Genomic DNA, 13,345 nt, shown 5'->3' with positions numbered 1-13,345 from the left:
GAAGCCACCAATGAGACCCACAGTGGGTGCTATGGGGAACCAATGGCTGCCCAAGAGGTGGAGCTTCTGAGGCTGACAGGCATAGGTACTGACCAATCAGAAACATAGGTGAGTGCTTTGCGGAACCAATGTATGCGTAAGAGGGGGACCTTCTAACACTGACTGGCATAGGAACCGACCAATGAGACCCACAGCTGTGTGCTATGGGGAACCAATGGCTGCCTAGGAGGTGGAGCTTTTGATGCTGACAGGCATAGAAACTGACCAATCAGAACCATAGGTGGGTGCTATGGAGAACCAATGGCTGCCTAGGAGGGGGAGCATTTGATCTAACTGGCCTAGGTACTGACCAATCAGAACCATAGGTGGGTGCTGTGGGGAACCAAGGGACCTTCTAACACTGACTGGCATAGGAAACAACCAATGAGACACACAGGTGGGTGCTATGGGGAACCAATAGCTGCCTAGGAGATGGACCTTCTGAGGCTGACTGGCAAAAGAACCGACCAATGAGAACCAAATATGGATGCTTTGGGGAGCCAATAGCTGCTAGGGGGCGGAGCTTTGGACGCTGACTGACATAAGAACCGACCAATGAGTAGCACAGGTGGGTGCCTTGGGAAACCAATGGCTGCTGAGGAGGTGGAGCTTCTGAAGCTGACTGGCATTAAAGCTGACCAATCAGAACCACAGGTGGGTGCTATGGGGAACCACTGGCTGCCTAGGAGGTGGAGTTTTTGATGCTGACTGGCATAGGAACGGACCATTGAGACCCAGAGGTGGGTACTCTGGGGAACCAATGGATGCCCAGGAGGCGGAGCTTCTGGGGCTGACTGGCATAGGAAACGACCAATGAGAACCAAATATGGATGCAGTGGGGAGCCAATAGCTGCCTAGGAGGTGGAGCATTTGATGCTGACTGGCATAGGAAGCCACCAATGAGACCCACAGTGGGTGCTATGGGGAGCCAATGTCTGCCTAAGAGGTGGAACTTTTGATGCTGACTGGCATAGAAACTGACCAATCAGAATCACAGGTCTGTGCTACGGGAACCAATGGCTGCCTAGGAGATGGAGCTTTTGATGTTGACTAGTATAGGAACCAACCAATCAGAAACATAGGTGGGTGCAGCAGGGATCCAATAGCTGCCTAGGAGGCGGAGCCTTTGATGCTGACTGGCATAAGAACCAACCAATGAGTAGCACAGGTGGGTGTTGTCGGGAACCAATGACTGCTGAGGAGGTGGAGCTTCTGAAGCTGACTGGCATTAAAACTGACCAATCAGAACCAGAGGTGGGTGCTATAGGGAACCAATGGCTGCCTAGAAGGTGGAGCTTTCGATGCTGACTGGCATAGGACCGACCAATGAGAGCCACAGGAGGGTACTGTAAGGAACCAATTGATGCATAGGAGGGGGACCTTCTAACACTGACTGGCATAGGAACCGACCAATGGGACCAACAAGTAGGTGCTATGGGGAACCAATGGCTGTCTAGAAGGTGGAGCTTTTGATGCTGACTCGCATAGGAACCAACCATTGAGACCCAGAGGTGGGTGCTCTGGGGAACCAATGGCTGCCTAGGAGGTGGAGCTTCTGGGCCTGACTGGCATAAGAAACAACCAATCAGAACCACAGGTGTGTGCAGCAGGAAGCCAATGGCTGCCTAGGAGGCAGAGATTTTGACGCTGACTGACATAAGAACTGACCAATGAGTAGCACAGGTGGGTGCCTTGGGGAACCAATGGCTGCTGAGGAGGTGGAGCTTCTGAAGCTGACTGGCATTAAAGCTGACCAATCAGAACTACAGGTGGGTGCTATAGGGAACCAATGGCTCTCTAGGAGGTGGAGCTTTTGATTCTGATTGGTATAGGAACCGACCATTGAGACCCAGAGGTGGGTACTCTGGGGAACCAATGGCTGCCCATGAGGCGGAGCTTCTGGGGCTTCTGGCATAGGAAACGACCAATGAGAACCAAATATGGACGCAGTGGGGAGCCAATAGCTGCCTAGGAGGTTGAGCATTTGATGCTGACTGGCATAGGAAGCCACCAATGAGACCCACAATGGGTGCTATGGGGAGCCAATGTCTGCCTAAGAGGTGGAACTTTTGATGCTGACTGGCGTAGAAACTGACCAATGAGAATCACAGGTGTGTGCTATGGGAACCAATGGCTGCCTAGGAGGTGGAGCTTTCGATGATGACTGGCATAGGACCGACAAATGAGAGCCACAGGTGGGTACTCTAAGGAACCAATGGCTGCCTAGAAGGTGGAGTTTCTGACGCTGACTGGCATAGGAACCCACCAATGAGACCCACAGTGGTTGCTATGGGGAGCCAATGGCTACCTAAGAGGTGGAGCTTTTGATGCTGACAGGCATAGAAACTGACCAATCAGAACCATAGGTGGGTGCTATGGGGAACCAATGGCTGCATAGGAGGGGGACCTTCTAACACTGACTGGCATAGGAACCGCCCAGTGAGACCCACAGGTGGGTGCTATGGGGAACCAATAGCTGCCTAGGAGATGGAGCTTCTGAGGCTGACTGGCAAAAGAACTGACCAATGAGAACCAAATATGGAAGCTTTGGGGAGCCAATAGCTGCCTAGGAGGCGGGGCTTTTGACACTGACAGGCATAGGAACCAACCAATCACAACCACAAGTGGGTGCAGCAGGGAGCCAATGACTTCCTAGGAGGCGGAGTTTTTGACACGGACAGGCATAGGAACCAACCAATCAGAACCACAGGTGGGTGCTATGGGGAACCTATGGATGCCTAGGAGGTGGAGCTTTTGAAGCTGAGTGTATAAAAAATGACCAATGAGTAGCACAGGTGGGTACTGTGGGGAACCAATGGATGCTTAGGACGGGGAGCTTCTAACACTGACTGCCATAGGAACCGACCAATGAGACACACAGGTGGGTGCTATGGGGAACCAATAGCTGCCTAGGAGATGGATCTTCTGTAGCTGACTGGCAAGAGAACCGACCAGTGAGAACCAAATATGGATGCTTTGGGGAGCCAATAGCTGCCTAGGAGGCGGAGCTTTCTATGCTGACTGGCATAGGAACCCACCAATGAGATCCACAGGTGGGTGCTATGGGTAGCCAATGGCTGCCTAGGAGGTCGAAGATTTCGATGCTGACTTACATTGGAACCAACCAATGAGACCTAGAGGAGGGTGCTGTGGGGAATCAATATGGCTGTCTAGGAGTTGGAGGTTCTGATGCTGACTGGCATAGGAACCGCCCAATCAGAACCACAGGTGAGTGCTGCAGGGAACTAATGGCTGCCTAGGAGGTGGAGCTTTTGACCCTGACTGGTGAAGGAACCAACCAATCAGAACCATAGGTGGGTGCATCAGGGATCCAATAGCTGCCTAGGAGGCGGAGCTTTTGATGCTGATTGGCATAAGAAGTAACCAATGAGTAGCACAGGTGGGTGTTGTTGGGAACAAATGGCTGCTGAGGAGGTGGAGCTTCTGAAGCTGACTGGCATTAAAACTGACCAATCAGAACCAGAGATGGGTGCTATAGGGAACCAATGGTTGCCTAGGAGGTGGAGCTTCCGGTGCTGACTGGCATAGGATCAACCAATGAGAGCCACAGGTGGGTACTTAAGGAACCAATGGCTGCCTAGAAGGTGGAGCTTCTGACGCTAACTAGCATAGAAACCAACCAATCAGAATCACAGGTGGGTGCTATGGGGAACCAATGGCTGCCTAGGAGGTGGATCTTTTGATGCTGACTGGCATAGGTACTGACCAATCAGAACTATAGGTGGGTGGTGTGCGGAACCAATGGATGCATAGGACAGGGACCTTCTAACACTGACTGGCATAGGAACCGACCAATGAGACCCACAGGTGGGTGCTATGGGAAACCAATAGCTGCCTAGGAGTTGGAGCTTCTGAGGCTGACTGGCAAAAGAACCGACTAATGAAAACCAAATATGGCTTCTTTGGGGAGCCAATAGCTGCCTAGGAGGCAGAGCTTTCTATGCTGACTGTCATAGGAACCCACCAATGAGATCCATAAGTGGGTGCTATGGGTAGCCAATGGCTGCCTAGGAGGTGGAGATTTTGATGCTGACTTACATTGGAACCGACCAATGAGACCCAGAGGTGGGTGCTGTGGGGAATCAATGGCTGCCTAGGAGGTGGAGGTTCTGAGGCTGACTGGCATAGGAACTGCCCAATCAGAATCACAGGTGGGTGCTGCAGGGAACCAATGGCTGCCTAGGAGGCGGAGCTTTTGACACTGACTGGCATAAGAACCAACCAATCAGAGTAGCACAGGTGGGTGTTGTGGGGAACAAATGGCTGCTGAGGAGGTGGAGCTTCTGAAGCTGACTGGCATTAAAACTGACCAATCAGAACCAGAGGTGGGTGCTATAGGGAACCAATGGCTGCCTAGGAAGTGGAGCTTTTGATGCTTATTGGCATAGGACCGACCAATCAGAACCACAGGTGGGTGCTATGGGGAACCAATGGCTGCCTAGGAGGTGGAGCTTCTGAGGCTGACTGGCATAGGAAATGATCACTGAGAACCAAATATGGATGCAGTGGGGAGCCAATAGCTGCCTAGGAGGTGGAGCTTTTAACACTGACTGGCATAGGAACCAACCAATCAGAACCATAGGTGGGTTCAGCAGGGATCCAATGGCTGCCTAGGAGGTGGAGCTTTTGACACTGACTGGCATAAGAACTGACCAATGAGTAGCACAGTTGGGTGCTGTGGGGAACCAATGGATGTGTAGGAGGGGGACCTTCTAACACTGACTGCCATAGAAACCAACCAATGAGAACCACAGGTGGGTGTTGTGGGGAACCAATGGCTGTCTAGGAGGCGGAGCTTTTGACCCTGACTGGCATCGGTACTGACCAATCAGAACCGTAAGTGGGTGCTGTGAGGAACCAATGGCTGCTGAGGAGGTGGAGCTTCTGAGGCTGACTGGCATAGGAATTGCCCAATCAGAACCACAGGTGGGTGCTGCAGGGAGCCAATGGCTGCCTAGGAGGCAGAGCTTTTGACACTGACTGGCATAGGAAATGACCATTCAGATCCAAAGTTGGGTGTTGTGGGGAACCAATGGCTGCCTAGGAGGCAGAGCTTTTGACTCTGGCATAGGAACTGACCAATCAGAACCAAATTGGCCAGCAGAGAAGGGCAGTTGGGGGCAACCAGGCCAGCAGGGGAGGGCAGTTAGGGGTAATTAGGCTGGCAGAGGAGGGCAGTTAGGGTTGATCAGGCTGGCAGGCAGAGGCAGGGGCAATCAGGCAGGTGAGCAGTTAGGAGCCAGTCCTCCCAGATTATGAGAAGGATGTCCGACTGCCAGTTTAGGCCCGATCCCAGGGTTTGGGCCTAATGTGGCAGTCAGACATCCCGCAAGGTGTCCCCAATTGGAGAGCGTGCAGGCTGAGCTAAGGGGGACCCCCCCCCCCCATGCAAGACTTTTGTGCACTGGGCCTGTAGTAAACATATAACTAAGTAAATTTAATAGTATGTTAGCTCATATATGTTATGAAGACATACAAAGGTCTTAGGGAGTATATTAAGGCCATGAATGTTTACTAACCATGGGATCTATTGTGACTTGCCTATTCATGTTTTTACCCAAGTTTTCTATGGACTGTTTCTTTTTTCTCATAGAATACATACACTTTTTTATTTCATCATTTTAAATACTGAAGTTTGTAGCCTAATTTCACTATGTATATGATGATTTTGAAATTACAGGTTTTCATATTTTAATATATTCAAATATATCAAACTTTCCCCTCAATACTTTTTCATTTTTTGCCTTTAAACAAAATCTTCCCTATTTTCACAGTAAAAATATAAACATTCTCTTCCTTTTGATTCTAAACATTATATAAATGTTACTTTCCAAATTTAGGATTTAACAATTTTTCCACTAGCAATTTATATTGTGTGTAAAGTGTGATGAAGGGCCTTAAGTTTATTTTTGCCCTAAGGAAAGCAAACAGATTAATCCAGCTCCATTTATTGAATAAAATGCCTTTTCTCATTCATCTAAAATTTCACTTCAATTATGATCCAGTTTTCTCTTTGCAAATCTGTTTCTAGGTCTCTCCTCTGATTCACTGACATACTTGACCTTGCTTTTTCATCCTTGCACTCCATACTAACCACTTTCCAGAGTTGCCAGTGATACTGTTAAAATATAAGACAAATCATGTCCCACCTCTGCTGAAAATACTTGACTGGCTCCCCATCACACTCAGGGTAAGAGCCAAATTCCATTCTAGCACTTCTAAGGCTCTAAGTTTTCTGCTTCCCCCAGATTCCCAGCACCTCTCTGAACTCACTTCTTGACATTCATTACTTCAGTCACTCCAGCTCCAGCCATGCTGTTATCCTCAGTGTTTCTAGAAAATGCAGACATCATGTGTCTTGGGAGCTCAGCACTTGCTATCCCTGTACTTGGAATTCTCCTTCCCCAGACATGCACAGGGCCAGTCCTCTCATTGCCTTTAGGTATTGACTCAAAAGCCACGTTCTCAGTGAGGCTCTCCCTGGCTTTCCCATCTAATCAATGTCAGACTCCTGTATGGAATTTCCATTCCTCATTCTTTGCTTTATTTTCCCTCTTAACACTTATCACTTTGAAAATACTTTGTATTTACTTACTGCGTCTTCGCTATTGTCTGGCACACTAAAATGAAAGTTCCATGAGGGTAGGATTATTTTACTTGTTTCTTTTGATCATTACCACATCATAAGTGCCTGTACCTAGAAGACTGCTGGCAGAGAGCTATCTGTGGTTATTATTGGTGAGTTGAAGATAAAGCAAATAGAGCCGCCGAAATAGCTCAGTTGGGAGAGCGTAAGACTGAAGAAAAAACAAATAAATAAAAAATGGGGTCAAACTAAGGCAAAAGGGGAGCTAGTCAGTTTTCCCTGGGTCTTGCCTCAAAGCTACACACACTAATGCCTCCAGGGGCAACTGGGCATTTTATTCATTGGAGTGAAGCAGGCCAGCTGGGGGCTTGGCCAACTTGAGAGAGCATGTGAGTCTATAATGGGCTGCTGTATCCTTGTAGGAACCTTGTTGGGCCCTAAATGTAAGTTTACTGTTTATGATTTTTTTTCAAGTGGGCCAGGAGTAAGAATTTATGTAATATGAATCCTCCCAAATGCCGAGGTAGCTCATTTAAACACAGAAAGCAATAAAAACATGAAGATCAAACAAAACAAGGCAGCTGCCTGAAGTTGGCCCATGGGTGACCTGCAGGTGGATGCCAGAATAAACAGTATGATCTATGAAGAAAAAAAACTAACCCGTGCTATGGTGAGGTGGGCTTGCTTGTGCCATTCTTGAGGTAAACAGCTTCAGGTCATATTAGGTGGAGAATGAAGATGAATTAACACTTTTCTTTCAACTCCTGGAAGTTCTCTGCCTCCCTCTCCTCCTGCTATGCGTGGAGTTTGGGGAACATAGGCAGTGAGGAGTCGTCAGAACTCTTCCATTATAAGCAAGTATATTTTCGTGAAGTGCGAAGTGGGTAAACCAGAGAGAATTTTGAGGGGAATGTCACTAATAGGTCTAGGGCAGTGGTCGGCAAACTCATTAGTCAACAGAGCCAAATATCAACAGTACAACGAATGAAATTTCTTTGGAGAGCCAAATTCTTTAAACTTAAACTTCTTCTAACGCCACTTCTTCAAAATAGACCCGCCCAGGCCATGGTATTTTGTGGAAGAGCCACACTCAAGGGGCCAAAGAGCCGCATGTGGCTCTTGAGCCGCAGTTTGCCAACCACGGGTCTAGGGAAAGAAGAAGAGGTGAGGAAGAGAAGGACATAGAAAGACCCATGGATCAAGACACCCTATCTCGGAGGGACTTTATTGGGGTTACTGCAGCCTCACACCAACAACCACTACACCTCTACGTGGCCATACAGAGCCAAAGGAGTGAGTTACACCAAGCCACAGATCCCAGCCTGACTTCCCCATGCCCGCTATCTCACCTGGAAACACAGCTGCACACACTCCCATCACTGCCCCCATGTGCCAGGGGCGGGCAAAACGGGCCAGGAGTTCCCTGAGAGCCAGCCGACCTGCTGGGATAGAGCCAACAGATGGGGCTTCTGGGGACAGCAGACCTGTCTGGTGGAGCACTGGCGGGCGCCAACTGTGAGAGGCATGGACTGAAGCCAGCTATGAGAAGTATGGACTGTCATGCCCATGCCCTGGAGAGACACAGTAGGCGCAATCCTCTGATGTCCCTCCTCCGAAGGGAAGCAAGGTTCAGACCCGCCAGAGAAAGAATAATGAGGGACTGATGTTCTGGGTTCTGCAAGGTTCCATTTTTGTGGATAAAATACTTTCCAATTGCAACGTGGCACAGCTCTTAAGATCTGAGAGCCCCACTGATCTACTCCCACAGGAATTGTTTAGACAGTGTACGGCCATGGTCGGCAAACTGCGGCTCGTGAGCCACATGCGGCACTTTGGCCCCTTGAGTGTGGCTCTTCCACAAAATACCCCGGCCTGGGCGAGTCTATTTTAAAGAAGTGGCGTTAGAAGAAGTTTAAGTTTAAAAAATTTGACTCTCAAAAGAAATTTCAATCATTGTACTGTTGATATTTGGCTCTGTTGACTAATGAGTTTGCCGACCACTGGTGTAGGGTAAAGGAACCAAGACCTTCAGGTCCAAGATCTGTTGCACCTGGGTCCTCTGAGCAATGAGGCCACCCACAGCCACATGCTGAATGCACAATGTGAGTGTGTTTAGGCCCAGGGTCCGGGGTCCTGCTTTGCAGTTGTGGCATGAAGTCCCTGAAATAAACCTTTTAGGTATAAACCTGTCTCCTGCCTAACCCTTGAGTCATCCCTGTCAGAATACCTGCAGCCTCCTGGTTTCTCTCCATTGCCACCTCCTTTGTGCCCAGAGCCAGGGACAGCAATGTGGGCCTGTCAGAAGTGCAAGTTTTTCCGGGGCCTCCCCTCTCTCCTGGGCCCCACTCCCCACACCTCTTTTTCTGTAGGCTCACTCCCTGGGTCAGTCTTTCTTCTTAGGATTCCTCCTCCTTCAGTACCTCTGGCCCTTTGCTCCTCACAGGCCTTGTCCCACCTTAGAGTGCGTATCCTTTAGCCTCTCCCCAAATCCCTGCCAACATTCTCTTTCTCCCCTTGCCCTGGACCTCTTCTGAGATTCTTTGTGCCCTCTCTACTCAAGTCATTCAGTCTGTTTTCCTCTAAGCCCCAAGATCTCCCTCTCCCTCTGTTATTCTCATCTCCTCCCAGTTGGGTGCCTCCCCCTCCTCAGACATCCCTCCCCCCAGGAAGCCCCTCCATTTCTGGCCCCTCCCCACTTCTTCCTAAGCAGCAACCTCCCCTTTGCCCTCCCCCCACAGGCCATCTCTAGTTCCTTCTCCTCCCTCCTTCCTAGAGCAGGCCAGCTAAGTCCTATTCCATTTTTAGATGACTGATGATGATGCTAGCTGAACTTTATTCTCAGCCTGAATTTACAGCTGTCCCTTCCTTTCATGCCCCATCCACCAAACACACCCAGTCTCTTCAACATGATAAAGTCCTTCCACACAGCATGTCATGTCCACACACATTTGTATTTTTCAGAACAAACAACAGTTATGCTGGCAAAGATGTTCGTTGGTAGGGAGTCTAAAGCTTTCTATACATTAAAAAGCTACATTTTTGTGCCTCCAAATAAAACATTTGCCTCCACAAATGTGACAAATGATACCCTAATAGGACCTTTTCACCAAATCATAGACATAGATATGGAAATCATCATCAAACTTGATGAAGTACACAGAGGGTTTGGCTTCCACTTGGTGAATGACCTTGCCTGTCCGTTTGGAGCCGTCTTCTTTGGTATATTCCACATGTTTGCCTATCAGGCCATCTATGACTCCTTCTGGCTCTCTCTCCGCTACAGACTCACTGGGCTCTGGCATGATACGGAGGTCTCCTTCCTTATAGTCATCCAGAAGCTGGTACATGTACAAGACGGGGTCTTTCTCATAGGTAATGTAAAACCACGCTTTCATGATTGGGGCTTGGGCTAGCACCATCCCTCTCCATTCATCCTTAGAGCCGTGCTCGCCCTCGAACAGATGCTCCACCGCTTTGCCAATGATGGTGTTGGCAAGGCCCACATCTCTGACTCGAGACAGTGGCACCTTATCAGGAAGTATTTTAAGTTTTAAAATTCTCTCATCTCTGTGAAGTTCCAGTCCATAGACACAGTCAATGCCGTCATATTTCACCAGGTAAAGAGACGGGTTTATAGGCACCTGGTCCAGGACGGTTCCTTTCCACTGGGTGACGGGCTCATCGCCTTCCTTCCACCCGTGGGAAATCCTGCAGCCCACGATGTTCCTGCGGGTCTGGGACGAAGGTCGCCCCCTCTGTTTCTTATGAGACCTTTTTTTCTTCTTCACATTTGCAGATCCAGTGTGGTGATTTACTGCGTCTCTGGTTTCCTGCCCTGCAGGTGCCTTTTTGTGAGAGGTCTTCATACCTGCAAAAGGGGGGGGGGGGAAGAGGCTAGAAAGAAACATTTAGTATATTATAGCATGAATTAATTTCTCTATCGCAAAGTCTGGGCACCAGGTACATTGCTGCCCAAATTATTCAGATACGTCCAGCAAGAATACTGGGTATTGCCCTAACCGGTTTGGCTCAGTGGATAGAGCGTCGGCCTGCAGACTGAAAGGTCCCAGGTTCGATTCCAGTCAAGGGCATGTACCTTGGTTGCGGGCACATCCCCTGTGAGAGGTTTGCAGGAGGCAGCTGATTGATGTTTCTAACTCTCTATCCCTCTCCCTTTCTCTCTGTAAAAAATCAATAAAATATATATTTTTTTAAAAAAGAATACTGGGTATCGCCCTGCCCTGCCTGGTTTGGCTTAGTGGATAGAGCATCGTACTGCAGACTGAAGGGTCCTGCGTTCCATTCAGGCCAAGAGCACATGCCTGGGTTGTTGGCTGGATTGGGGCGGGGGGCGTTGTGCAGGAGGCAGTTGGCCAGTGATTGTCTCATCACTGATGTTTCTATCTCTCCCTTCCTTCTAAATTAATAAAAAAAATTAAAAAAAAAAAAGAATGCTGGTTATCAAGATAGTACTGGATGCTTGGCTGCATCAGCCTGCCCTCCAGGCTACTTTGGCTGTGCTGGAGTTTTAGGGAGGTGGTGGATGCTTTGATTGAAAGCCCAACAACAGGGTTCCTTTGCATAATGCCTGTCCTTCTGTTGTTATCCTAGAGTCCTTACACCACACACAGATATTCACCATTTCTTAGACGCCCCCCACCCCATCTCTTCATTTCCACTAGTGTACTCCACATGTCCCTTGTTTTTTAAAATATATTTCTTTATTGATTTCTGAGCGGAAGGGAGAATGAGAGAGAGAAACATCAATGATGAGAATCTCTGATGGGATGCCCCCTGCACGCCCCCCACCCCCGCTGGGGAATCAAGCCCGCAACCCAAGAATGTGTCCTTGTCTGGAATCTAACCTGGGACTCTTCGGTCCGCAGGCTATCTATCGCTCTATCTATCCACTGAGCCAAGTCGGCTCGGGCACACTCCGTCCCTCTCCATTCCCATAAAGATGCCTTCTGCCTGCTGTTCGTGTCTCTCTCCTTCGTCTCCTTCCTATTCATTCCCACTTTCTCCGCTGGGTGCTCACAACAAACTCATTTCCTTTTCTCGCCACCTTTGTACGCGAACCAGGTGTTTTTCCACTCCCCCCTCCCACCTCCAGTCTCCAAGTCACTCTTCTCAGTCTCCTGTCCCATCCTGGCGCCGACCCCAATTGTCTCGCCTGAAGCAAACCAACCCCCAACCTCCAGTTCTCTAATCCAGTGCCCACCTCCCCGCGTCCGGGGATCGCGGGCTTCACGTGCCCAAATAGGGGACACCTGGCTGTGAACCTGTGAGGAAAGTGGATCAGCAGGCGCCGAGCCGCGAGCTTGCAAGAGCTGGCTGGGGAGGATCCGTGGTCGAGGAGCGCGTCTAAGAGGGGCGGCGGGGCGGGCGAAGAGGATGGCGGCTGTGTCTCCAGCGCCGCGCGCGCGGACCCCCTGACTCGCAGTCGGCCGCAGCAGCCCCACTGCCACTTGGGGATCCCACCGGCCGCTGCCGCTGCAGCAGTCTCCTCCCCTCTCTCCGCAGCTCAGCTTCCTGCCAGGCCTCCCCTTCCTGCTAAACAACGTGCGCTCCCCTCCCCCAGCGCTCACACGCCCACCTCGGCCCCCGGCTTGGGAAACGCGTCTGGGCTCCTGGACCCGCCCCTTTCCAAATCCCCGAGCAGCCCAGCCCACCGCACCCCCTCCTACCCTACCACCTAGCGTCTCTCTCTCCAGTTCAGAGCCCTCAGGTTCCCCACCCCCACCTCCCCCCGCCCCCACCTCGGTGCCCCTGCCCCATCTGCTTTTCATCTTCGAGGAATTCGCCCTTTCTTTTCCCCGTGCCTTTCTGGAGTTACCGAAACCTTCCTTTCCTGTCATTAAAGGGGATTTGTGGTAGGATAAGAGAAGCGCACTAGGGCTCAGTCTGCCATCTTGACCCAATCAATCTCTAGGTAAATTTGACTGTCTGGTCATTTCCAGACTTTACTTCTTGAGGATAGCCCCCTACCCTCCCTTTGTTGTTGTTGTTGTTGTTGTTGTTGTTTTCACCGATTGAAAAAAAGAATTGCATGCACAATGTGAATACTGGAAAATTCAGAAAATTCACTTTAAGAAGATAATCCACCCTAAATCCACTTCTCATTCACCAGGGCTCAGAGCGAAACATTAGCACTCAGTATCAACTTTGCCTTTTTTCCCCCCTAATCTCTTAGAAATCTGGGATCATTTTGCAAAAATCAGTTGTTAAAAATTATTTGTAAAATAATTGCTATGATATTTTGATATACTGTATGTAGCAATATTAGAAGTACTGCTCTCCATTAAAAATTAATTTTACTTATTTTATTGAAGCATTTAAAAGTAGAAATAAAATATTACCAATAAAATTTAATTCTCTCTTCTCCTCAAGTCCTGATCCTATTCCCTTCTCCTTCTCTAATGTTAATATTTATTATTCAATTTCTGTGTATTCAACCATCATACACCCCCCCACACACACACACACACACACACACACACAAATACTGTGCATTTTCTGTCTCATATTTGTTTTCTAAATGTACATTATGAAGGATAATTACTTCATAATCTCAGGAAAAATAATTGTTTAAAAATTTGTTTTATTTACTTTTTTGTTGTGTGTTTTTTTTTTAATTAAATTTAATTTTTCCCCATCACCATTTATCCCCCCATTTAACCTTACACCCCTCCCCTGGCA

At 49.0% G+C, this 13,345-nt stretch overlaps 1 protein-coding gene across 3 annotated transcripts; it reads right to left on the bottom strand.

Annotated features, from left to right (window-relative positions):
* Positions 1–9,441: 9,441 nt before the first annotated feature.
* On the bottom strand, positions 9,442–12,179 carry LOC307096357 (spindlin-2). Of its 3 annotated transcripts, none has more exons than XM_079765962.1 (2): positions 11,868–12,179; positions 9,442–10,514 (listed from the first exon to the last, which is right to left on the bottom strand). In XM_079765962.1, the coding sequence occupies exon 2, from the start codon at positions 10,510–10,512 to the stop codon at positions 9,736–9,738; it is 777 nt and encodes a 258-aa protein (XP_079622088.1). In that variant the 5' UTR covers positions 10,513–10,514; positions 11,868–12,179; the 3' UTR covers positions 9,442–9,735. The 3 variants fall into 3 exon arrangements, with proteins under 3 accessions (XP_079622088.1, XP_079622089.1, XP_079622090.1); XM_079765963.1 differs by having other exon boundaries at positions 9,442–10,540; positions 11,929–12,179; XM_079765964.1 differs by having other exon boundaries at positions 11,929–12,179.
* Positions 12,180–13,345: the final 1,166 nt, after the last annotated feature.

The sequence above is a fragment of the Cnephaeus nilssonii genome (assembly GCF_951640355.1).
Source record: "Cnephaeus nilssonii genome assembly, chromosome: X".
Taxonomy (NCBI): Eukaryota; Metazoa; Chordata; class Mammalia; order Chiroptera; family Vespertilionidae; genus Cnephaeus; species Cnephaeus nilssonii.
Note: the sequence above shows the minus strand (reverse complement) of the source record. Positions and strands in the feature narration are given on the sequence as shown.

Bases quoted from the DNA above. Each gene is read 5' to 3' on its own strand.
- LOC307096357 (XM_079765962.1), bottom strand. From the start codon at position 10,512: ATGAAGACCTCTCACAAAAAGGCACCTGCAGGGCAGGAAACCAGAGAC.